At 33.4% G+C, this 26,872-nt stretch overlaps 1 protein-coding gene across 1 annotated transcript in view; it reads left to right on the forward strand.

Annotated features, from left to right (window-relative positions):
- LOC127710810 (N-alpha-acetyltransferase 25, NatB auxiliary subunit-like) overlaps nt 1-26,468 on the forward strand; it is a 44,480-nt gene extending 18,012 nt beyond the window's left edge. The window contains exons 19-28 of the mRNA XM_052216769.1: nt 450-502; nt 6,646-6,718; nt 7,223-7,265; nt 9,356-9,559; nt 13,540-13,663; nt 14,478-14,537; nt 16,143-16,240; nt 21,285-21,398; nt 21,828-21,977; nt 22,844-26,468. Coding sequence (XP_052072729.1) covers nt 450-502; nt 6,646-6,718; nt 7,223-7,265; nt 9,356-9,559; nt 13,540-13,663; nt 14,478-14,537; nt 16,143-16,240; nt 21,285-21,398; nt 21,828-21,977; nt 22,844-22,966 — 1,042 coding nt within the window. The 3' untranslated portion in view covers nt 22,967-26,468. The remainder of the gene's footprint in view (nt 1-449; nt 503-6,645; nt 6,719-7,222; nt 7,266-9,355; nt 9,560-13,539; nt 13,664-14,477; nt 14,538-16,142; nt 16,241-21,284; nt 21,399-21,827; nt 21,978-22,843) is intronic.
- The last annotated feature ends 404 nt before the right edge of the window (nt 26,469-26,872 follow it).

A 26,872-nucleotide genomic window follows, 5' to 3' on the forward strand; every position in this document is an offset into this window, starting at 1 on the left:
CCTATCAATATTTTTAGCTTATTTTGTTCCTTAACTAATGCTCTTCTAACTTAAAGTATCAATTTTAAATTCTAGATTTTTTGAATTTCACCTAAGTACATCTTTAAAGTAAAGTAGGATTAATAATTATATCAAATAAATATGAATTTAAGAAACAGACATATTTATCAATCTAAGCTATCATTGGGGTATTTGTAGTGTAAATAAAAGATATGAAATCAATTATAAACATATTAAATGAAAGATGTAACGTTCCAAAGTCACTATTTTATATACACATGTATGTACAGAGTTGATATATATTTTGGCCTATTGCATTTGGATTATCAAATCAGACTTAAATATTATTTGTTGAAACTTATTTTCTGCATCTTCAAAATAGTCTTGTTACATTTTCTTTGATGTAAAATTATCATAATTCTTGATATGAATAAACCAATTCATTCCAGACACCAGAAAACAGAATTGATGGTGTCATACATGGCACTAGCTCCTGACAAAGGTAGGCAACTTATTTTAAAATGTATCAACTTAACATTTTTTTTGGTCACCCGATTGGATTATCACTGGTTCTTCAGACAAGAGGGAGTTTCATTGGCTACAATCTCATTGAAAGGATAAATATAGCCTAGAGACATTCTCCTGTTCGTAAAACCAAATATAATCTGTTTATTGTGTTTTCAAGGCATCAACATTGACGTCATCATATTCTCTTTCTACCCCTTTGAGAAAAAGTGTGATATGGAAAATTTTACAGAATGATCAATGGAAAATTTGAGAAATAAGTGATACTTGTTTTTGTCACAATGTAGTTAAAAGAAATTATTAGATGTTGTTCTAAAAATATGATTTGAATTTGTCAGTATTTACATTAATAGATTTATGGCTGCAGACCAACAGCAGCAAATATTACATGCATTTATAGAACAAGTTAAAAATTACAGGTAACCTATTTAATAAGGTTCTTGTTTCTTAAGTTAACAATGAAATGAATATTTCCACTTTTTATACGACCGCAAAAAAATTTTGTGGTCGTATATTGGTATGACGTTGGCGTCGTCGTCGTCCGAAGACACATTGGTTTTCGCACTCTAACTTTAGTTTAAGTAAATGGATCTCTATGAAATTTTACCATAAGGTTCAATACCACAAAAGGAAGGTTGGGATTGATTTTGGGGGTTATGGTATCAACAGTTGAGGAATTAGGGGCCAAAAAGGGGCCAAAAATAAGCATTTTTGTAACTTCCAGACTTAACTTGTGTGTTAGTGTATGGATCTCTCTGACATTGTACCACAAGGTTCCATATCACACAGGGAATGCTGGGATTGATATTGGGGGTAATTGCCTCAAAATATTAGGAATTAGGGGCCAAAAAAGGGGCAAAAAACAAGCATTTTTCTAGTTTCATGACAATAACTTGTGTGTAAGTGTATGGATCTTTCTGAAATTGTACTACAAGGTTCCATATCACAAAGGGAAAGCTCGAATTGAGTTTGGGGGTAATTGCCCAAAACGTTTAGGAATAAGGGGCCAAAAATAAGCATTTTTCTAGTTTCCAGACAATAACTTGTGTTCAAGTGTATGGATCTCTCTGAAATTGTACTGCAAGGTACCATACCACAAAGGGAAGGCTGGGATAGAGTTTGGGGGTGATGAATCATAAGGGGGTTAAAAAAATTTGGGGGGGGGATTTTTTTTTTTTTTCCTTTTTTTTCTTTATTTCCTTTTTTTTTTCTTTTAAAATTTAAGCAAATAATAATGATATGGTAGGAGATACACACCAAACAGGATGTGTAAATTATTATATAATAAGTATTGTGCAATAGCAAGAAATTTTCAATTGCACAGTATTGCACAATAGCAAGAAATCTTCAATTGCACAGTATTGCGCAATAGCAAGAAATCTTCACATTGCACAGTATTGTGCAATAGCAAGAAATATCCAATAGCACAATATTGCGCAATAGCAAGAAATTGTCAATTGTACAGTATTGTGCAATAGCAAGAAATATTCAATTGCACAGTATTGTGCAAAAGAAGATACTTCGTATAAATTGCTTATTTCTTGACCAATTTCAATGGGGTTTTATTCTTGAATTCTTGGGGTTCTGTAATATGCTGATTCTAACCGTGTATTAAGTTTTTGGATTTTGGGCCCCGTTTTTAAATTGGTCCACATTGAGGTCCAAAGGGTCCAAAATTAAACTTTGTTTGATTTCATCAAAAATTGAATTATTGGGGTTCTTTGATATGCCGAATCTAACCGTGTATTTAGATTCTTAATTTTTGGTTCCGTTTTCAAATTGGTCTACATTAAGGTCCAAAGGGTCCAAAATTAAACTTAGTTTGATTTTAACAAACATTGAATTCTTAGGGTTCTTTGATATGCTGAATCTAAACAGGTATTTAGATTTTTGATTATGGGCCCAGTTTTCAAGTTGGTCCAAATCGAGGTCCAAAATTAAACTTTGTTTGATTTCAACAAAAATTGAATATATGGGGTTCTTTGATATGCTGAATCTAACCATGTGTTTAGATTTTTGATTTTTGGGCCCCATTATCAACTTTGTACACATTGAGGTCAAAAGGGTCCAAAATTAAACTTTGTTTGATTTCATCAAAAATTGAATTCTTGGGGTTCTTTGATATGCTGAATCTAACCATGTATTTAGATTTTGGATATTTTTAAAAGTTTAAGTTCTTAGACCACATTCATTCTGTGTCAGAAACCTATGCTGTGTCAAATATTTAATCACAATCCAAATTCAGAGCTGTATCAAGCTTGAATGTTGTGTCCATACTTGCCCCAACTGTTCAGGGTTCGACCTCTGCGGTCGTATCAAGCTGCGCCCTGCGAAGCATTTTATTACTTACTGTTCAACAAAGACCAAATAGTCCAGGAAATATCAGAAAAACCCTGCACAATGTGGTAAAAGCATGAAACTTGGTATATAAGCTCCTAATACCATTCTAAGCAAAATAAGATATGGAGCCAACCTTGAAAAAATCAACTTCCGGTTTTTTCCAAGATGGCGGACAAAATTGCAAAAATTCTAAGCTAAATATCAAAGAAACTGTTCACAAGGTGGTAAAACAATGAAACTTTATATATTATCTCTTTAGACCCTTCTTAACAAATAAAGATATGAAATCAATATGAAAAACTATCAACTTCCGGTTTTTTCCAAAATGGCGGCTGAAATAACAACAAAAAATAAAACAAGTCAATAGGACGTTGCAATATTTACAAAATAAATATATCAGATGAGTACAATTGAAAGTAATATATATACAGTAGCTGTTATATGCAATAACACGTTCATTCATCTTGTTTGTGTCGGTAAACCCTATACTCTGCAGTCCATCAGGCACAATCTCCACCACACTTGCCTAAAGCTGTATTCGGAAGGGCGGATTTGAAACCCTTGCATTGTCCTCGACAACCTTTCTTGCATCCACAGTGAACAAGTACCTGTAGTGAAGAGGTTGCCTCTGTCAATATTGTCCAGAACGGGTTCTTACATGCCGTTTTCTTGCTTCTTCCAACCATACAAGTCTGGGGATGGAAGAACAGGCTGTAAAAGCAAACACTGTATCCAAATCAATCCAGCTTGGTACACAGAACGTTTGGCATGTTGGTAAAGTGCCTCTCGTTTTGGTGGTACAGACTTGATTGATCTACCTGTATGTGCAAAGAGTACTTTTCTAGCTTCATTTACACTGTTGGATTCACTTGTCCGATGGTACAAAAGAACAACATATCGCTCCAGCAATGGTAGAATTGAATCACGGCATATTGTACTTGGTTGGTCTGTCATCTGTCTAAAAGCAGCTGATATCTCGGGGAAAGTATTCCATGTATCCCATGCTGTTTTCTTTCCTCGTCCTGGAAATGAAGATACAGTGTCACAACCTGTAAAGGCGTGGATTATTGGTAAAAGCATGGATTCAAGAGGACCCAAAGATTGTGCAATATCATGAATAGGAATGTAACGGAAATGTTTCCCGGTTGCAAATGCTATTCATATCTCATCAACTTCTGTGTCCATAAATACAGATATAGTGATCACAATTACGTCTGTATCCAGTTTTAATGTTGATCTTTTTAAAACCATCCCGGACTGCATCTGCAACGTGAATCATAACTATCGTAACTGCTTCTTCGTGTTTGCACGCTTGCAGTTTTGACTTGTCTATGTGTGCCTGATTTGAAATCCCATTCTCTCCAACTGTACAGATAACGTTCTTTTCAGTATTTGCTACTTCTGCCAACTTTTCCGATAGAAACTGAAACAGCTCCCTTTTATTCTCATCAACCCGTAGAAAGTCATGCCAATTCTAATGGATATTTGTTTGAGCTTGAACTCGCCTTCGAATTCCCTTCCCTCTATTTTCTCTGGATGCACTTTTGAGGTTGTTTTCTACATACTAGTATGTGTTTCATACTACATCAACGCGTCCAACATCGCTATTTCGGTTTACTATGTAGGGAACAAACACTTTTACCGCATTAAAGAAATAGCATTGGTTCAACCTGACGCTTCCAGTCTATCGCCAATAGTTTTTTTAAAATGGCCATCTCGATATGAAGACCTCCAAACAAAATGAAGAGTTTATCTTCGCCGTAACCAGAAGAATCCACCATCATGAGTCAAAATGGGACCATACGTCAGTGTGATAAGTCAGATCTATCAAGAAAATGTCTTGAACCGTTAATATCTAAAACAATAGTTAACCCTCAAGTGAATGCAACAATAATTCACGGTGCAGCAGTAGTCAATATGCTCAAGCCTGGTGCAGCATATCATTTCATGATTATGCGTTAAAAGTGTTCTTCACTACATAGTAAACCGAAAAAGCGATGTTGGACGCGTTGATGTAGTATGTAGAAAACAGCCTGAAAAGTGCAATCAGAGAAAAAAAGAGGGAAGGGAATTCGAAGGCGAGTTCAAGCTCAAACAAATATCCCTTAGAACTGGCATGGCTTTCTACGGGTTGATGAGAATAAAAGGGAGCTGTTTCAGTTTCTATCGAAAAAGGTTGGCAGAAGCAGCAAATACTGAAAAGAAAGTTATCTGTTCAGTTAGAGAGAATTTGATTTCAAACCAGGCACACATAGACAAGTGAAAACTGCAACCGTGTAAACACGACAAAACTGTTACGAGAGTTATACTTCACGTTGCAGATGCATTTAGGGATGGTTTTAAAAAGATCAGCATTAAAACTGTGGATACAGACGTAATTGTGAAAGCTATATCTGTATTTAAGGACACAGAAGCTGATGAGATTTGAATAGCAGTTGCAACCGGGAAACACTTCCGTTTCAATCCTATTCATGATATTGCACAATCTTCGGGTTCTCTTAAATATAGGCTTTAGCCAATACTCCACGCCTTTACAGGTTGCGACATTGTATCTTCATTTGAAAGACGAAGAAAGAAACAGCATGGGATACATGGAATACTTTCCCCGAGGTATCAGCTGCTTTTAGACAGATGGCAGACCAACCAAGGACAATATGCCGTGATTCAATTCTACCATTGCTGGAGCGATATGTTGTTCTTTTGTACCATCGGATAAGTGAATGAAACAGTGTAAATGAAGCTAGAAAAGTGCTCTTTGTACATAAAGGTAGATCAATCGAGTCTGTACCACCAAAACGAGAGGCACTTTTCCAACATGCCAAACGTTCTGTGTACCGAGCTGGATTGATTTGGATACAGTGTTTGCTTTTACAGTCTGTTCTTCCATCCCCAGACTTGTTTGGTTGGAAAAAGAAAGACAACGGCATGTAAGAACCCGTTCTGGACAATATTGGCAGAGGCAACCCCTTCACTCCAGGAGCTTGTTCACTGTGGATGCAAGAAAGGTTGTTGAGGACAATGCAAGGGTTTCAAATCCGCCCTTCCGAATACAGCTTTAGGCCAGTGTGGTGGAGATTGTGCCTGATGGACTGCAGCGAGTATAGAGTTTACCGACACAAACAAGATGAATGAACGTATTATTGCATATAACAGCTACTGTATATATTGCAACTTCCTTTTGACTTGTTTTAACATTTTTGTTATTATAGCCGCCATCTTGGAAAAAAAAAAACGGAAGTTGATAGTTTTTCATATTGGTTTTATATCTTTATTTGTTTAGAAGGGTCTAAAGAGATAATATACAAAGTTTCATTGTTTTACCACCTTGTGTACGGTTTCTTTGATATTTAGTTTAGAATTTTTGCAATTTTGTCCGCCATCTTGGAAAAAACTGGAAGTTGATTTTTTTCAGGTTGTCTCCATATCTTATTTTGCTTAGAATGGTGCTAGGAGCTTATATACCAAGTTTGATGCTTTTACCACATTTTGCAGAATTCTGATGAAAAATTTGACTTAGCTGCTTGACTAAAAGGTCAAGTATGTGAACAGCTAATGGTCACTGTACAACCTTCAACAATGAGCTAATCCTATACTGTATAGTAAGCTATGAAAGTCACGGAATGACAAAATGTCACTGTATAACTTCAACATTGAACTAATTCTATACTGTATAGTAAGCTATGAAAGTCACACAATGACAAAATGTCAAACAATTCACTCTTCATTTATAATCTGCCTGTATTTGGTATGATCACAACATCAATTTATGTACCTTTCTAGAAAGGACACCATATGAAGATCTGTGTGACAACAGGGATTTATCTTTGATGAGAGCATGGGCGTGTCCAGTCAAGTAAGTATGCAAATCATATTTTGATTTATATAAGCACTATTATTAAAATGGTTGCCAGTTGGGAAGCAATAAAAAGTCGGAAGATTAAGGGAGCATCAAGACATGTACGGAGAGAGACCAATTAATCCAGGCAAAAAATGAAACTCAATGACAAGACAAACAACAGTCTACAAAACACAAAATAAAATCAATACTGGGTACAGCCCACCAAAAACCAGGAGTGAAGCTTAGGTCCGCCATAAGAGAAGGTAGATTGTGCTCCACATGTGGCACTTCACATAACCAAAGCACTTTACATTGGAAACCAACATCATAACAATAGATAACAGGCCATGACCATAATAGAATGTTATGTAAGTTGCTTGACACAATATGAATCCTTTTTGAACTTAATTGCTGCTCTCACTAAAACAAAATTTTCAGTATGGGTATGCTGAAAAGGTTATAATCAGTACATAATTGCCTAAATTTTGGAACCAAGCTACTTAAGATGTAATTTTTCAGGTGTAACATCAAAGAAGCTGAAGAGTATTCATTTAAAGAAGAGGTAATTTTCTTTGCAGTTTCAGTATGATTTAAAAATAAGTGATGATTTTCTTGACAATTGTACTTCAACAAGGTAAAAAACTTTTTTCATATAACATGTTCATAGTTTTATGTAGCATGTTCATAATATTTTTTTATGTAGCACCTTGTTTTGAAAATGCTGCACATGTTAGGGGAGTTCTTTAATTTTTTTTATTTCTAGTTTCTGATTGCAATTTTCAATTTGGTACAAGTCCTTATATTTAACTGAAATATTTAAAGTTAGCTGAACGAAATCAGAAAACTGCATATTGAATATAAGGTTGCATGAATACCAATTCATATGTGATTGAATTATTGACTTGCAAGTCAATAATACATCAGCAATGATTTTTGTCTCGCCTTGACGGAGTCAGAAAGCGAGACATAGGTATGCTGTTTCCGGCGGCGGCGTCAACAACGTATTAGTTTGTGATTAGGTCTAGTTTATGGTGAACCACAAGTGATAGGTCAATGATATTTGGTATGCAGTTGTATTAGCATTGGCACATCTCATTTCCAGGGAGATTATTTGGCCCTGCCCCTCAGTCATGGTCTATTGACTTTGAAACTTTTGCTTAGTTTACATGTATTAGTTTGTGATTAGGTCAGTTTATGGGGAACCACTAGTAGTAGGTCAATGATATTTGGTATGCAGTTGTATAAGCATTGGCATATCTCATTTCCATGGAGATTATTTGGCTCCGCCCCCTTAGTCAAGGTCTATTGACTTTGAAAATTTGCTTAGTTTACATGTATTACTGTGGATTCATTATTATTCGTTGGATACCAATTTTCGTGGGTTTCGTGGGTACAGGTGAACCACAAATATAAATGTTCAACAAATTACACATTTCTATAAAGTTGTATCCAGACTTTGGAAGAACCACGAAATCACATATCTACGAAAATGCAAGGTTTCCGCAATCCACGAAAATTGGTACCCACGAAAATAAATGAATCCACAGTAGTTTGTGATTAGGTCAGTTCAAGGGGAACCATTATTGGTAGGCCAATGTTAATTGGTATTCAGTTGTATAAGCATTGGCACATCTCATTTCCATGGTTATTATTTGGCTCCACCCCCTCAGTCATGGTCTATTGACTTTGAAACTTTTGCTTAGTTTACATGTATTAGTTTGTGATTAGATCAGTTTAAGATGAACTGCTAATGTTAAGTCAATGATATTTGGTATGCAAATTTATTGGCATTTGTAAGTATCGTTTCCATGGAGATTATATAGCTCCACCCCCTCTTCATGGTTCATTGACTTTGAAACTTTTACATAGTTTACAAGTTTATGTTTGTGTTTAGGTTTGTTTAAAGGGAACAACTTATAATAAGTCAATGGTATTTGGTATGCAGTTGTATTAGCATTGGCAACATCTCATTTCCATGGAGATTGTTTAGCCATGTACCTTCAGTCATGGTTCATCGACTTTGAATATTTGCATAACTTACATGTTAAAGTATTGCTATTTTAATTTCAACATTTGCATTATCAAAATTATAAAAAGGTGAGACATATCTCTGTGATAACAGTTTATTAACTTATTTTGACAAAAATTGAACCAAACTTACTGTCATTTTTTATTGTCCTTATCATTCAATAAAACAATTATTTCCTTATATGATAAACCTGTTGAGTCATTTACTTTTGAAAAAATTATACTGATAATTTTGCGGTAGACATTTTACTGAGAAGTTTACTCTACATGAACATTTCACTGTTCATATAAATGCAACTGTACAAGGCCATGAAACAAACAATGAACACTGATAATTTACTGCCCCATCAAAGGCCTAAACCAGTAACAAAAGCCTACGTGAAAATAACCTGATATACGGTATAAACTTCTCCCTTTTCAAAAGTATATAAGGCTACACATTTACCTCATCAAAAGACAATAACTTTATAATGTGTTTTTCTCAATAGAAAAACTTGGCTTGAAAACTTGTTCTTGTCAGTCTAACATTTCTTCATTGTCCAAACAGAAAATTCTGACTTTAGAGCATCTGTTATATAGCAAAATATGTGCACTAAAAGAAATATTTATTTTGTTCTTTTACAGAAAGCCTGGATTCAAGTTCGGGATTTAAGTTTAAGAATTCTTGGTGCATGTGTAATTTTAGGACAGCATTCTGTTGGAAATATAAACAATAGAAATGGGGTTGACCATGAAAAGGTCAGACCCATGAATGAAGTGTTAGAAGATCTAATCAAACAATTTAAGGATCATTTAACGAATATTCAGGATTTTTCAAAACCATACAAGGTAAGTGTTGATAAATTCAATTTACGGTATTATTGCAAACAAAATGAAACATTGTTCATAATGAATTTTTTTTTTTTTTTTTTTTTGTTTGTGTTTGACAAATAAAAACTTGAAAAAGACGCAATAACACACTTGGCATTTTTAAGGGCAAGATATTCCATAAAAACATGCATGGGGCCCAAGGAAGGCACTTCCAAATCTCAACTGTGGGTGGGTGTCATCTATGTTTTTGCATAGTGGAAATGTAAAGGAAGTTTTAATTTGCCTATATAAGTTGTTATCCCATTTTTAAAGTGCCTTCCCTTGGTACCATGTATGTTTTAATGGAACAGCCCTAACTAGCCTCACAGTTTAATAACTCACTGTTTCATAATCTAAATATAGATCAAAATGATAACAGAAATCACCAATAATACTGGACAGTAAGCTATGGCACCAGAACTTGACTCTTCAAACAAATATAAACCTAAACATATAATACATGGTCCAGATCAGGGCTTCCAAAACGGTCATATATTCCGGACTTGACCGAAACTTTCATAAAAAGACCGGCTGCTCTCAGCCTCAAACGGTCAAATAGAATTGGTGTGCCTCATTTTGTTATTCAAGGCATTTTCATGAAACGGTCATTTCAATTTTTACCAACTATCGATCGATAAAAATGTCCGTTTGGGGCTTTGGGCATGTCCGTTTGGGCATTTTAGTTTATAATTGTGGCAATCTATTTCACAAAGATATTTCGGTCATAATTGGGTTTAATAAAACAGAAGCAGCATATTTCAGATACTTTGAAGTGTCTCAGTTAGTCTAATCCTCTGGGTACATAAATGTACGGCTTGGTCTTTAGCTTGTGTACATCAATAAAAAGTAGAAAAAACACGTTTTCTTTTATTTAAATAACAACAAGCTGTCAAACAATTATCCCTTCAATAAGTTATATTGAAGCCATAAATCATTCACTGATTACAGGTTTGTTACCTTTGATGAGGTGTCCTTAGCTTATCTTTATCAATAGAATTAATGATGCATAACAATGTACATACCGTAGAAAGGCTTGTATAGTCCGCGGTTTTATTCTCCAAAATTGGACCTTCCAGAAGGGGTGCGGACTATAGAGTACAATAAGCAAGAAATAAGAGAAAAATTTCAATTTCGCGGGCGAGGTGGTTTGTTTACGTTCTGCCATCTTTGTTATTTCTATTGTAGAGGGCGCTCTTATCATTTTTTAAACGAATAACTTTAACTCATCCATATTAATAAGTTATTTCTATTCAATATCAAATTAATACTGAAAAATATAAAAACTAAACCTTTCATTACAAATTTCATGTTTCTTTTCAATGCATTGGTTGAAATAAACTGGTATCTGCTTGATTGAAACGATACAAACATAGTGAAAAAGACAACCGTAAATCAGCTTAGAATTTGTAAACTACAAAACGTAATCGGTTATTGTTCGTTCCGTTTTGGTGTTTCATACTGACTAATATGGTTTGTACTAGCTTAAGACCCTTCAAACATTAATGTGATAGATATATTAAAGACTGTTTTACAAAAGGATGGAACTGTTTTACTTTCAAAGTCGTATTATAGTGATATCTGTTATGTACGGATTTCGACTCTCACCGGTTAATTTCTTCTTTTACACATGCTTTTTAAACTTCCTGTTTAAACATACACAAGTTTCTAAATTGTTTTTTAAGTGAATTAAACTTATTTTAACAATCATGAAGCGTTCTAGAATCATTTACAAGCAGTTTCAGCTTCTGTTTGATGATGGAAAACAGGTTCTTCCAAGAAAATTCTGCAAAAGGACCGCACAGGATTTGAAATTACCGGAGTTTCATTAGACCTTTTCTAACAGTTACAAAAAGTTTTTTTACCTAAAATTTCGTGGGGAGAAGGGGGTGCGGACTATGTACAACTGCGAACTATACAAGCCTTTCTACGGTAAAGGTAATCCGGTAAACGAGGTCAAACATGTAAGCGTGTATGGAACAACATCCTATTTAATTACGCTTTATAGATATTATTTTAAATGAGCATTCAGTTTTAAAAGTATCCTGATATTTAAAAGTTATTCTTCAAATAAGGATATTTATAAATGAATAAGTATGATATATATTATTTTATTTAACACTGTACATCGTGTTAAATACTGGGGTACTCTCAAGGGGAAAATTTACTAAAATATATAGGAAAAACCAATGGACAAATTTCAGTCAATAAATGATTTAACTAAGTTAAATGGTGCCGTGATCACTTCTAAATTATATCAAGAGAACAATGCCTGCTCCGAATTTATTCAGACAATTTCCGATGTTATAGAGAAAGAGGTGATGTCCGACGTAAAGTTAAGTCCCGCCGTGGGAATTATGATCGACTAAGGTGTAGTCTAGGTATTGACGCTTTAGATCAACTTATGAGGATAAGCTTAGTAGGTGTAGATGTTAAAGACTTTGACCCTGTTCCTGCTATCCGCAAATGGCAATCCATTCGTAACCGCCATGTTTATCAGAACAATGCATTAAGCAAGCTCATGAATGTAAAAATCTTTAATTAGATTAAATGAACTCTAATCTTGTGCTGTGATCTGTGCTTCTTTTCAATGTGCTCATTGTAATATTTATTGCGTGTGTTTGTCAGCATTGTGCTCTTCTGACATTTTATTGTTGTTATATGCTTACATAAAATATCATGTTGTTATTCATTAAATTATTTATCAACTGAGTATGTTTTTATTTATTCCTTATTTTCTAAATCAGGTTGGGAAATTGTACAAAGAAAAATGTGATCACTGTTCAGTAGATTTTACACGGTTTAAAACAATATCCTTCATCGGGCCTCCTCAATGTTATCTATAAATACCGCATCAGTTGTAAAAGTCACGTGGTCAGGTAATCAATACACAAAAAGAAAAGTATCACGTGTATTGATGATCAAGTTGTACTGCAATTAAAGCCAACATCAACAGTTTCAAATAAGATGGCCTTAATTTACAAAGTGTTAAGTACTCACAGAGAGAAGATAGATTATATAAACAGAAACAAAAACATGAGAACAGTCAGGTACTGAAGCTGATTGATGCAATGATGGTTACTGTATTACGATACACAGAAAAATGACACAATACCGAGGATAATATTTTATTTATTTTTAGAATGAAGAAAACAAAACAGTTATAAATAATTTTATTGCATATAACACTACTAATTATTTAGACACATATATCAATTTATGCATCCTCTCAGTTACATTTAAGTATCCAGCTGATCATTGACCGTCAAAAATATTTCTTTGAAAAATGTCCGGCTGTCGTCAGGAAATTTTGGAAGCCCTGGTCCAGATAGCCTGACCTGGTACAGGCACAAACTATGGTGGGGTTAAACCAGTTTGATGCATTCAGGGTAACATTTCCAATTTGTACACCCTAAGGTTAAAATTTGTCCACACGCCAATGGTGTAACAATATTTTCAAACTTGTGACATTAGGGAGTACGAGCAATGACTTGTGGGGCCTGGAGTCAGTATTAATGTGTCTGAATAGAATGATATATCTTCTTGTGGACTTTCACCTTATTGGGTAGCATGATAAAAATTTTACTTAGAGCTGTTCCTGAATTAAATGCATTTTGGGGGAGGCACTTTTTTTAGACCCCAACCACACACAATATAAGTTTCATTTTACTATTAAATTTTAAGGAAAACACAACTACCCATTATTTGTGAATTAGAGTTCCTCCCAATTCCCCAACATGTTCAATTTTTGAACAGCCCTTATCATATTAAGGTAATTCAAAGCATGCTATATTTTTCATTATTTAAAACATGTCATCCTTAATGTCTTTGATGCATATTTTATGTGCAGCCAACATTTAGTAACCTTCAATCAGTCTTACTATCCTGTAAACTGACTGACATATATTGTAAACTACATTGTATGCCTTAAACAAATGTGTTAAGTTTCTATCTTATTTCAGTATCCTACACAAGGACCTTATCCTACAAAATTATCCTGTTATTTAAGTGATAACCACAGTCAAATCTTCACACAGATGGTAGACACTGTTGTTTATGTGTACAAACTTCAGGAGGAAGGCTTTGGTAAGTAGGGGGAGATAATTCATTCTGTGTGGAAGAAAGAGGTTATGAATAAAGGGAAGTAATGCATAGTAAAAACCAAATTATTGTATATTGTAAATTGGAAATACTTTTCCAAGGGTGGCGTTTGATACATACAAAAATGTTTAAAACATTCATTGGGAACAGAAAGAAACTATACAAATATTAGCCAATAATCTAGCATCTGCACACCTTTACCTTGTCTATACATGACATTTTAAAGATAACAATAAAGATGCAACAGAAATACTTTACTGGATCGTTAACCGTGGAACTTTTATGTAGTTTCATGGATTTTTGTCGGTGGAACAATAATTTAAAGCCGGTATAGTTAAACTGGTAAATACTTGTACATATAGTATGACACATCAATTAGAAGTAGGAGGAACTTAAAGCTTTTGAACTGTAATAATTCTTTCACCAATAAAATTCTGTAATTTATTGATTAATAGAAAGAAAAACACTTTTATTCATGTACTGCATAAAGTTGCTAATATTTAACTAGTTACTTTAAAAGCTCACAAAAAATCATTCACTACTTTTCTAGACGCAATGAGATTTAGAGCTTGATATATTTATTTATTTATACATGTGTATTTATACATGTGTATTGTTGTAGACCATATTTTGACATGAAGATGTATTTTGACTTTGTTGGGTCACTGTATTATTGACATATACACCACAGCTCTGCTGATTCATAATTTGATAGATATGAAACATTTATTATATTATTGAGTGGAAGAAATAATTTCCTCATGCTATGTAATTAGATATTTCTATGATTTGTTTTTAGATAGCAAAGATGGTGAACAAGAAGAGAAACTGAAATCCTGTGTTCCTAACATATTAGAAGGTGATAGTTTATTTTCTTTATTCATGTTCACTTAATGGCCATCCGATTTTAGATTTATTTTTATGAAATTTAAATTGGAAGGATAACCGTGCCTTACAAAATAACTTATGTACTAAATTTCTTGGTATTCCTAAACGGAAGATTTTATACACACAGAAGAAGAAGTATACTTAACAACAAAATTATTTTCATTTACCTGTGTATAATATGACGCAGGTTTCTTCAAAAGTGATGATTTTCTAAAAATTGTTTGAAATTTCACAGTGATATCATACTTTAACTTTGTTTAAACCTGTTTATTTACTTTTGACTTTAATTATTTATCCCTTGTAATTTTTTATTAACTGTGTATTTGCATTCAGGTGTCACAGGTCAAATTTATTCATTCATTGTGTGTTAATTTACGTTTTTTGATTGAGTTGTTTCAGAAAAGGAAGAAGGTTTGGTACCATTAAAACGTTTATTCCCGCTGCAAATGTTTGCACCTGTCCTAAGTCAGGAATCTGATTACAGTAGTTGTCGTCTGTTTATGTAGTTCATACGTGTTTCTCGTTTCTCGTTTTTATATAGTTTAGAACGTGGTTTTTCCGTTTGAATGGTTTAAACTAGTAATTTTTTGGGGCCCTTTATAGCTTGCTGTTCAGTGTGAGCCAATGCTCCATGTTGAAGGCCGTACCTTGACCTATAATGGTTTACTTTTATAAATTTTGACTTGGATGGAGAGTTGTCTCATTGGCACTCATACCACATCTTCTTATATCTATATATATGCTGCCTGGTTGTAATTTTTTGTCTTAAGACAGTAGTTGTCTACCTCTAGCAATGACACACCACAAAGTATGTTTTTTACTCTGAAAATCAAATAAATTCAGTAAACGTAACTGCTGTTATAAATTATTCTACACAGTTGACTGTTTAAAATAATAATTTTAGAACATATGGATTGTTGTGGGTTTTGCTCACTGTTGAAGGCCGTACAGTAACCTATAGTTGTTAACTTCTACATTATTTGGTCTCTGGTGGAGAGTCGTTTCATTGGCAATCATGAAACATCTTATTTTTAAATCGCTATATATTAATGAAGGGGCCTCGGTGGCCGAGTGGTCTAAGTAGTTACTACTGTAATCACTAGCCAGTCAACACTGAGGTTGTGAGTTCGAACCCCGCTCGTGCAGGTGCACTCGACTCCAATCTTAATTGACTAGGATTGTCAGTTTTCCTATCGAAGGTCGGTGGTTTTTTCCGGGCACTCCGGCTTCCTCCACCAATAAAAACTGGCCGCCACGAAATAGCCCAAAAGCGGTGCTTAAAAGTGGCGTTAAAACACCAAAAATCAATCAATCATATTAATGAAAAAAGTATTGATTGAATTTATATCGATTTCTGAGTGAAAATTATGCTCTGCAACAACTTTTCTAAAGTGTGTCTCAGTGTTGATTGTCTTTACAGATAGGTTATTATTTAAATCTGGCAAAAAGGATGAAATGGACCTAGACTCTTTTTGAACAGCAAGAAGTTTTTAGAAATTTTGAGTAACATGAAAGAAAAGAATGAAATTTAGTATCAGTTCCATGTAGATTAATTTTTTTATGTATGTATTTTCAGGCTTATTATCCAAACATAGATGTAGTTTAGTCCAGTCAGATAACGACAAAAAATGTGTAAATCCCAAAGTTTTAGAAAATCTTGTATTCTTAGCAGAGGTATGTAACGTCACAGTACCCAAATTGCACCTATTTAGCAAAAATAGGAGTGGAAATCTTAGGATTTTTTTTAGAAACTAAACAATTTGTATTTTTATACGCCCGTTTACGGGACATATTATGGTATACCTCTGTCCGTCCGTCCGTCTGTCCGTCCGTCGTCAACATGTCGGACATTAACTCATAAACGCTTTAACCAATTTGCATAAAACTTTGGTGAATTGTTTATATCTATTGACGTGAGCTCCCTTTCGTTTTTTATAAATTTTGAATTTTACGTTTCTGAGTTATGGGGTTTTATTCATTAAAAAAAGGGGGATTTTCAAGTTTTCGGACAATAACTCAAGAATGCCTTCACCAACTTGCAAGAAATTGTGGTGAATTGTTTATATCTATTGACATGAGCTCCCTTTTGATTTTTATAAATTTTAGATTTTACGTTTCCAAGTTACAGGGTTTTATTCATAAAAAAGGGGGATTTTCCAGTTTTCTGACAAAAACTCAAAAATGCTTTCAGCAGTTCTTATGAAACTATGGTGAATTGTTTATATCTATTTAAGTAAGCTCCCTTTAGAATTTTATAAATTTTACATTTTACATTTCTGAGTTATGGGGTTTTATTCATTAAAAAAGGGGGGATTTTCCAGTTTTCGGACAATAACTCAAAAATGCTGTCAGCAATTCTCATGAAACTTTGGTGAATTGATTATATCTATTGATGTAAGCTCCCTTTTGATTTTCATAAATTTCTAATATGACATTGAGAATTAATTGAACTTTATTTGTTTATAGTCTGACAACAGATTTACTAAGTATTGCGCAACAGCACAGTGTATTGCACAACAGCAAGAAATCTTTAATTGAATATAAATTCAATTCATATAAACAATTTCAAGTTCTTTGACTACATTTATTCAGAAACCTGTAATATGTCAAATATTTAATTACAATCCAAATTCAGACCTGTATCAAGCTTGAATATTGTGTCCATTTTTGCCCCAACTGTTCAGGGTTGGACCTCTGCGGGCGTATCCAGCTGCGCTCAGCGAAGCAGTTTATTATTACTTGACATTATGCATGTCTTTCAACATAGCTAAATATATTCAAATATTCACAAAACGTTCACAGTATATATAAACATGAAGTGTTTACCGGAAAAAGTAAAATCTACGAAAACGTCGCCATGCTACGTCCACAAAAAGTCAGTTTTTATACGACCGCAAAAAAATTTTTGTGGTCGTATATTGGTATGACGTTGGCGTCGTCGTCGTCGTCGTCCAAAGACACATTGGTTTTCGCACTCTAACTTTAGTTTAAGTGAATGGATCTCTATGAAATTTTACCACAAGGTTCAATACCACAAAAGGAAGGTTGGGATTGATTTTGGGGGTTATGGTACCAACAGTAAAGGAATTAGGGGCCAAAAAGGGGCCAAAAATAAGCATTTTTGTAACTTCCAGACATAACTTGTGTGTAAGTGTATGGATTTCTCTGACATTGTACCACAAGGTTCCATATCACAAAGGGAATGCTGGGATTGATTTTAGGGGTAATTGCCTCAAATTTTAGGAATTGGGGGCAAAAAACAAGCATTTTTCTAGTTTCAGGACAATAACTTGTGTGTAAGTGTATGGATCTCTCTGACATTGTACCACAAGGTTCCATATCACAAAAGGAATGCTGGGATTGATTTTGGGGGTAATTGCCTCAAAATTTTAGGAATTAGGGGCCAAAAAAGGGGCAAAAAACAAGCATTTTTCTAGTTTCATAACAATAACTTGTGTGTAAGTGTATGGATCTCTCTGACATTGTACCACAAGGTTCCATATCACAAAAGGAATGCTGGGATTGATTTTGGGGGTAATTGCCTCAAAATTTTAGGAATTAGGGGCCAAAAAAGGGGCAAAAAACAAGCATTTTTCTAGTTTCATAACAATAACTTGTGTGTAAGTGTATGGATCTTTCTGAAATTGTACTGCAAGGTTCCATATCACAAAGGGAAAGCTGGAATTGAGTTTGGGGGTAATTGCCGAAACGTTTAGGAATTGGGGGCCAAAAAGGGGCCAAAAATAAGCATTTTTTTAGTTTACAGACAATAACTTGTGTTCAAGTGTATGGATCTCTATGAAATTGTACTGCAAGGTACCATACCACAAAGGGAAGGCTTGGATTGATGATGGGGGTAATTGCCTCAATATTTTAGGAATTAGGGGCCAAAAAGGGGCAAAAAACAAGCATTTTTCTAGTTTCAGGACAATAACTTGTGTGTAAGTGTATGGATCTTTCTGAAATTGTACTACAAGGTTCCATATCACAAAGGGAAAGCTGGGTTTGAATTTTGGGGTAATTGCCCTAAATGTTTAGGAATTTGGGGCCAAAAAGGGGCCAAAAAACACATTTTTCTAGTTTTCAGACAATAACTTGTGTTCAAGTGTATGGATCTCTCTGCTGCAAGGTACCATACCACAAAGTGAAGGCTTGGATTGAGTTTGGGGGTGATGAATCATAAGGGGGTTCAAAAAATTTTTGGGGGGGGGGATTTTTTTTTTTTCCTTTTTTTTTTTCTTTTAAAATTTTCCATTTTAAGTTGGTTATTTCTGTTTTATATTTAAAAGCAAATAATAATGATATGGTAGGAGATACACACCAAACAGGATGTGTAAATTATTATATAATAAGTATTGTGCAATAGCAAGAAATTTTCAATTGCACAGTATTGCACAATAGCAAGAAATCTTCAATTGCACAGTATTGCGCAATACCAAGAAATCTTCAATTGCACAGTATTGCGCAATAGCAAGAAATATCCAATAGCACAATATTGCGCAATAACAAGAAATTGTCAATTGTACAGTATTGCGCAATAGCAAGAAATATTTAATTGCACAGTATTGTGCAAAAGAAGATACTTCATATAAATTGCTTATTTCTTGACCAATTTCAATGGGGTTTTATTCTTGAATTCTTGGGGTTCTTTAATATGCTGAATCTAACCGTGTATTTAGTTTTTGGATTTTGGGCCCCGTTTTTAAATTGGTCCACATTGAGGTCCAAAGGGTCCAAAATTAAACTTTGTTTGATTTCATCAAAAATTGAATTTTTGTGGTTCTTTGATATGCCAAATCTAACCGTGTATTTAGATTCTTAATTTTTGGTTCCGTTTTCAAATTGGTCTACATTAAGGTCCAAAGGGTCCAAAATTAAACTTAGTTTGATTTTAACAAAAATTGAATTCTTAGGGTTCTTTGATATGCTGAATCTAAACATGTATTTAGATTTTTGATTATGGGCCCAGTTTTCAAGTTGGTCCAAATGGGGGTCCAAAATTAAACTTTGTTTGATTTCAACAAAAATTGAATATATGGGGTTCTTTGATATGCTGAATCTAACCATGTATTTAGATTTTTGATTTTTGGGCCCCGTTATCATTTTTGTCCACATTGAGGTCAAAAGGGTCCAAAATTAAACTTTCATCAAAAATTGAATTTTTGGGGTTCTTTGATATGCCGAATCTAACCGTGTATTTAGATTCTTAATTTTTGGTTCCGTTTTCAAATTGGTCTACATTAAGGTCCAAAGGGTCCAAAATTAAACTTAGTTTGATTTTAACAAAAATTGAATTCTTAGGGTTCTTTGATATGTTGAATCTAAACATGTATTTAGATTTTTGATTATGGGCCCAGTTTTCAAGTTGGTCCAAATGGGGGTCCAAAATTAAACTTTGTTTGATTTCAACAAAAATTGAATATATGGGGTTCTTTGATATGCTGAATCTAACCATGTATTTAGATTTTTGGGCCCCGTTATCAACTTTGTCCACATTGAGGTCAAAAGGGTCCAAAATTAAACTTTGTTTGATTTCATCAAAAATTGAATTCTTGGGGTTCTTTGATATGCTGAATCTAACCATGTATTTAGATTTTGGATATTGGACCATAATAGGTGAATGTCCAATTTAAAATTTTTAAGTTCTTAGACCACATTCTTTCTGTGTCAGAAACCTATGCTGTGTCAAATATGTAATCACAATCCAAATGCAAAGCTGTATCAAGCTTGAATGTTGTGTCCATACTTGCCCCAACTGTTCAGGGTTTCAACCTCTGCGGTCGTATCAAGCTGCGCCCTGCGGAGCATTTTATTAAAAATATGCAATTAAAACAGTTGCAGGTATCCATTTCTTTAACAAAAAAATAACAGTAAGCATGGCCTTTTGTCAAATTGTTTGGAGAAATAAAACAAAACATCAGTTATTCGATTTTTACGGATGTGAATTTAAGCATGGATGCAATTTGAGTACTCCATATTACAGAATCATGGATCGTTTGGAGGTCGGTTCAACCCCATTTTTCTATGACAATATTGATTTAAAATTAAATTGGTGGAACCATATAGTAATTAAGGACACATCTACTAAATAAACACAGAATAGAAACTTTTGTCCGGGTCATAAATAAACGTAGGTGAAAAAACTGTCAAAATAGGTGCAATTTGGGTACCCTCACGTTAGTAATATAGTCCAACATATTTAAAACAAAATGAACCTGGGTTGGATATGGATGTGAGACAGAATCTTATTAGTTACTAGAAAATAAAAAGAGACAGAGATACCAAGTGGACAATAAAAAATCATGCCTATCACCTTGTTGAACATTATAAGCTCATCATAGATACTAGGATTCAAATTTTGTATGCCAGATGTGCGTTTCGTCTACAAAAGACTCATCAGTGACCCTCCAATCAAAATAAAAAGGCCAAATAAAAATACATACTTGAAAGACCGTACATTTTAACCTAAGTACATGTGCCTAACAATTATTTTTACCAAAAATCACATGATTTTGTAATACTTCAAATTTAATTGTAACCTGCTATGCTTCAAATTTTAATTTGGCATCATTACGACAATTTTGAGTGAATTATTTCTTATAATTGTTAAGGCCATCTGTCTTAACTTATCACCATCATTTAATTTTAATAGATGTGCCCTACCCCATGCAGTAATACTGGAACAGCCCTTATAATATAAGTATGTTTGTTATTTCAGACGTTATCACATGTAGTGATATTAACTGGTGTTTGCCATAGAATATTAAAACCATTGAAGTCTTCATTCAATAAGAAGAGTAAGAAGAAGAAAGATGCTGCACCAGTAGCTATGGTAAATATTTAAGTTATTATTTAATTACATAGATGATTCATAAGGATTCCATCATTTTGATTGGTAGACAACAACCACCTGGTGTTTTAAAGTGATGTTTTATATCCCAATAAAACACAACATCCTTGACTGCATGTTTTCTGCATGACAATATTACAGTAACTTGTAGGAATGTACAAAACAAAAAACAAAAAGTTTGTTTTAGGTTTTAAACGTATGATTTAATTATAGATCAGAAATGCTTTTTTTGTAGTTTTACAGTGGCCAATGCTTGCATGACCAAATTATTCTACAAAAAGAGCATTTAATTCACTCAGAAGGGAAATGGGTTTTGTGCATTTGTGTCCGTTTTTCATCACAATAATTAATGCACATAAAAATTTCTGACTTTACCATAATAGAAATGTACTGTCTTCTTTCCTATTTCAGCCAAGTATATTTGAGAACTATAATCACCATCTTACTTCTTTGGAGACAGTAGCAAAAGATCTTCATCAAGCTGTCCTAGATATTGACCCTGTATTTTTATCCATTGATCTCTCAAACCTAAGTTTAACAGAACCACTTACTGTTGATGAGGTAAGTCATGTGACAAACTTTAAGGTCATCCTGTCTAATGGAAAAGTAGGGGTGCCTACAATGATCCCTTGTACGGTCATGTTTGCTTGGAAGAAGAAGTAGGGGTGCCTACAATAATTCCTTGTATGGTCATGTTTGCTTGAAAGAAGTAGGGAAGCTTATAGTAATAATCTTATACAATGTAGTTAAATTTGTTTTGCTTTGTCCTCGGGAAAGCGAATGTGGAGGTGCATATAAGATTCGTCCCTTAGTTATCAGGGGTTGCTATATCTTTTGATACAAAGTAGGAATGTAGATAGGAAATTTTGGTTATTCATACCCCTTATTATTAACAATTTGAAATGTGGAGATGAAGTATAATTGTGAATGAGAGAACTATTCAACAGAGTCTAAATGAAGTAGATTTAAACAACTATAGGTAAACATTCGGCCTTCTACAATGATGGCAAACTGGTAAAATGGAATATCAGCAGACATATGCTTTAATGAACATCACTGGGGCAATGAAATATTAGTAAAGTGCTGTGAAATAAAATTTGGTTTCAGATAGGATTAAGATATTAGTGATTAAGACATGAGCTGCGTAGGATAGAAATCAACCTTATACAAAAAATATCAATACATCTGTTGTCCTATTTTGAGTTGAACAAATCTCTATGAAAAGTCTGTAACTGTTTGAAAATCGAGTTGTTATAAGAACCCTACAAAACAGTCCAAAATCATCGTTCATTTCTTATTTAAATATTCCAAAATCAACCAAAGTCTTATACATGTAATTTTATATGTGCACTTGCACAAGGTTGATTTCTATCTGACGCAGGCCACATGTAAGACTTTGACCAATTTGTTTCTGTATTATTTTGCAGGAAGATGCTGCTATAGAAAAAGATATGTGGAAGAAAGTAGAGAAAAGTTACCAAGTATCAGCATGGGAAGTGACTGAATTTCTACACAACAAAATGCAGTATTTAAATGACCTCAAATTGTGATATATTTTAATTTGTATTCTGTGTATACTTGTACTTATTATTTATATGGCTGCTGAAAGCAATAGGTTTATTTTAAAAAAAAGATATGCATGCAAAAGAACAAATTGATCATTATTTAAAAAAAACAGGACAATATGTCGTAGAGTTTGAAAAATAATAGGTAACAGTTAGCACAGATGTAATGCTTGCATGTGAGTGAATGACAGTAAACACTATCTTCCCAGTCATGTCCATTCTGGAAATGGTCCTACTTTACTTGTTCCTGTATCAGGTCAGTTGCAAGAGAAACAATTGAGTTCTTGTACATGCTTCATAATTTGACCTTGAATGAAAATTAGTTGTTCTGTTGCTTAAATCGTTAGTGTCTTATTTTAATTTTGATCTACTTCAATTTAGATATATACTTAACTATGTCTGCTCTCATTGACCAAATAACATTTAACACTAGTGACCTTTGAACCATTTCCAGAATTGATATGAAAGAATGTGTTTTGTACAACAACAGAAATTACTTAAGTTGAATACAATTTTTATTTGGAATTGTGTTTTCAGGGTATGAATATATGTATTGTAAATTGAATGTTAAATTTAGACTTAATTTTCTCTTATGAATATGTGAAGAGAAAACATAACAAGTTGCTTCAGGTATCAGGAATACTGTTCTATTTATACAAATCGTCCTTATAGAAATGTTTGTCAGTATGGTATACATGTAATGAACAAATGTGAAAATGCATTGGCCCCCACTTGAGGGTGATTGCTCCTCTGTTTCAAAATAACAAGCTTTTTAAAAGACTTTTTAAAGTTGATAGTATATAAAAACGCAACAAAAGAGCTGAAAAGAATGAAGGTGATTGATATTTGAGATATAAGCTATTGAAAATTTGGCAGAAAAGGATTTTTTCTAGATTTTTCATTCCTTTAACATTGGCACTTGTTTCCTTTCCAAAACTATAGCAAAATAACAAGGATTTTATGAAATTACCACATATGGCTTTATAAACTATATGTTATAAAGTTGTGGAAAGAAAAGTAAGAGTTCGCTGATAAGAAAAATTTATGGCAATACATGGGTTAAACCAGAGCATTCCAAATATCTGACAAAAACAAGATCAACAAACATCCTAAAGGAGAATTGCAACTCGCATATTCACCTTTTAGAAGTATTTTGTAACCCCTCAAACCTTTTCATAGGCAATTGTAGCCTTATTTACAGGCTTGCAATTTTTTGGGGATTTTTAAAGATGAATGTTGATGAATATTTTGGTTAATTTTCAAAACCAAAGGTGATTTGAAAGTTTATTGGATAATTTTTAAAAATCACACTTTCTTATCCTTTCAAATCTTTAGGCTTTGACAAAATGTTTATAAAAGGTTTTTAATCAACTATATAATTATATAGATGGAGTTAAGGATATTTTCTAACCCTGATAGATCTTTATGGATTTTTATATAAAAATAATATGCAAGTTTTATATTAACAGTATCTAATTCAGTTTAATGTATAATAAATGGTTGCTTTTTAATAAAAACTAAAAGATCTGTACTATAATTATATGTATATGTTCCATTTGTTGTAGCCACAATCTTGTCATCCTTTTTCAATTCAATTGATTCATAAAATACAACTTGTCAACATTATTGTACATGTCATTTCCCATATGAAGGGTTCCTACCACTGGTAGAAGAGGATCTGCCTACCTATTCCGATGCACCTGATTTAACGTTAGTTTATATGGGCTCATGTTGCGCAATATTGAGTATTTTCTTTGTTTTTGTACTAATTGTCAACTCTTGTTTTTCGTTTAGTTTTTAGCAATGTTGTTGTTTGTACTCTTATGACCTATTGTAATTGCATCCTTGGTACCTTTTACAAATTTTTTTTTATAAAGAAACCTATTGTGGAAGGAATGGCAGCAAAGTTGTTATTTTAGCTCAGTAGTCAGGGCTTTGGTACTGACATGGTTTATAACTTTTCTTAAATATCCTGTAAATCAATAAAGAAAGATTCCAAATCTCTCAGGCAAAAGTTGACTTCTGATAAATTTTGCTATACTTTTTTTTTTGTCACTTTTAGTCCTGAGGCAGTAGTGGACTTCGAGTGGAAATCTTGGAATTTTCTTGTTATAAAGATTTATATACCAAGTTTTATTTATTGAAAAGTGCTATTTATACAGAATTTCTTCTTCCAAATGACCTGTTCATATTTGTTTGTAATGGTTTCATATATTTAAGAGTTTACCAGGATATTTATAAGGTTTGTAATAAAACACCCTTTTTGCCCATTTAGTCCACCCTATGGAGTGAACATTTGAGTTTTATTTTTTATCATGTTGAGTGTATGATAACTGTGGTGTTAACATGTATTTACATGTAGCCTTTGTTCAGAATTCCAGTGGATAGGATACATTGGATGGTAGGAAAGCTAATTCCACCTTAGTTGTAGCCAACATCTTTGTCATTTAAAGGAATTTATTGCATTTTATGATTTTCTGTTGTTCTTAATGCTAAAGATGAGCTTGGTCATGCAGAAAACAGTCAAAATTGAGTTTTATGCCCCCGCCGCGTCGGAGAGGGCTTTAAGTGTAACCCTTGTCTGTATGTTCATCCCGATATTAGTTTCCGTTCTCTAACTCCAGTTTGCCTCAACCAAAAGTTATGAAACTTATACATAATGCTTATTACCACAAAATACAGATCAAATTTTAATTTGGGTGGCATCACTTCTACTGTTCTTGAGTTATGCCCCTTTATATATATAAAATCACAAAATTTCAGAAGTCTGTTCATTACTTTTTTTTATGTCTGAACCAAATGCTATACATAATTTACCTATTCAACCCATATTTAGTTCATTTTGAGAATTATCACAGTTTTTATTCCTGAGTTTTAGTTGGAAGTCAAACATCTATGACCTTTATGCTACTGCTTTGTTATTGAAGAAGAACTGATCAGTGTCACAGCTGTTTGCAATGTTTATTTATAGTTGCATTGTGAAGACATTTTTTTTTTCGACATATATTGCATGTAAAGACAAGCATGTTATTGATTAGATATGTTGCATAATATTATTTATTTTAGCAAGAGTGAATCTAGAGAAAACTGGGGGGTCTTACCAGTAGGAACATGAACTACAGATTTTAAAGTCGATAAAGATCAATGTTCCTGTAATTAAGGAATGAACTCACCAAAATTATCCTCAGGTGTTAACCCCAATCTCCAACTTTCCAAAAATTGCTGGGATACAACTGTTTAGAGGTTTTCAAGCTGCATGTCAAGTTTTTTCTTCATAACTCACATCAAACATGCCTTTTCATACACGAAGTAATAATAAACTGTAATGTTACAACTGATCATCCAGATCTATATCCTTGATATGTGTGCTTATTGTTTTGATGAACAAGTTTTTGTACAGTTTACATTATAATTCTATACTTGTATATTGTAAATTTTGTACATTGTTTTCATAATGGAGATAAAAAACGGAAATGAAAGTATCAAATGCTGTGTGTTTGTTGTTACTTTAACAGAAATGAGGACATGTTTACATTAATATACTTCAGCTAATGTTATTTTGGTTCAATAATGGGGTATATATTGTTGAGGAATATGAGGACATGTTTACTGTAATACACTTCAGCTAATGTTATTTTGGTTCAATAATGGGGTATTTATTGTTGAGGAATATGAGGACATGTTTACTGTAATACACTTCAGCTAATGTTATTTTGGTTCAATAATGGGGTATTTATTGTTGAGGAATACGATGACATGTTTACACTAATACACTTCAGCTAATGTTATTTTGGTTCAATAATGGGGTATTTATTGTTGAGGAATATGAGGACATGTTTACACTAATACACTTCAGCTAATGTTATTTTGGTTCAATAATGGGGTATTTAT

The sequence above is a fragment of the Mytilus californianus genome, unplaced genomic scaffold (assembly GCF_021869535.1).
Source record: "Mytilus californianus isolate M0D057914Y unplaced genomic scaffold, xbMytCali1.0.p SCAF_8, whole genome shotgun sequence".
NCBI classification, from domain to species: domain Eukaryota; kingdom Metazoa; phylum Mollusca; class Bivalvia; order Mytilida; family Mytilidae; genus Mytilus; species Mytilus californianus.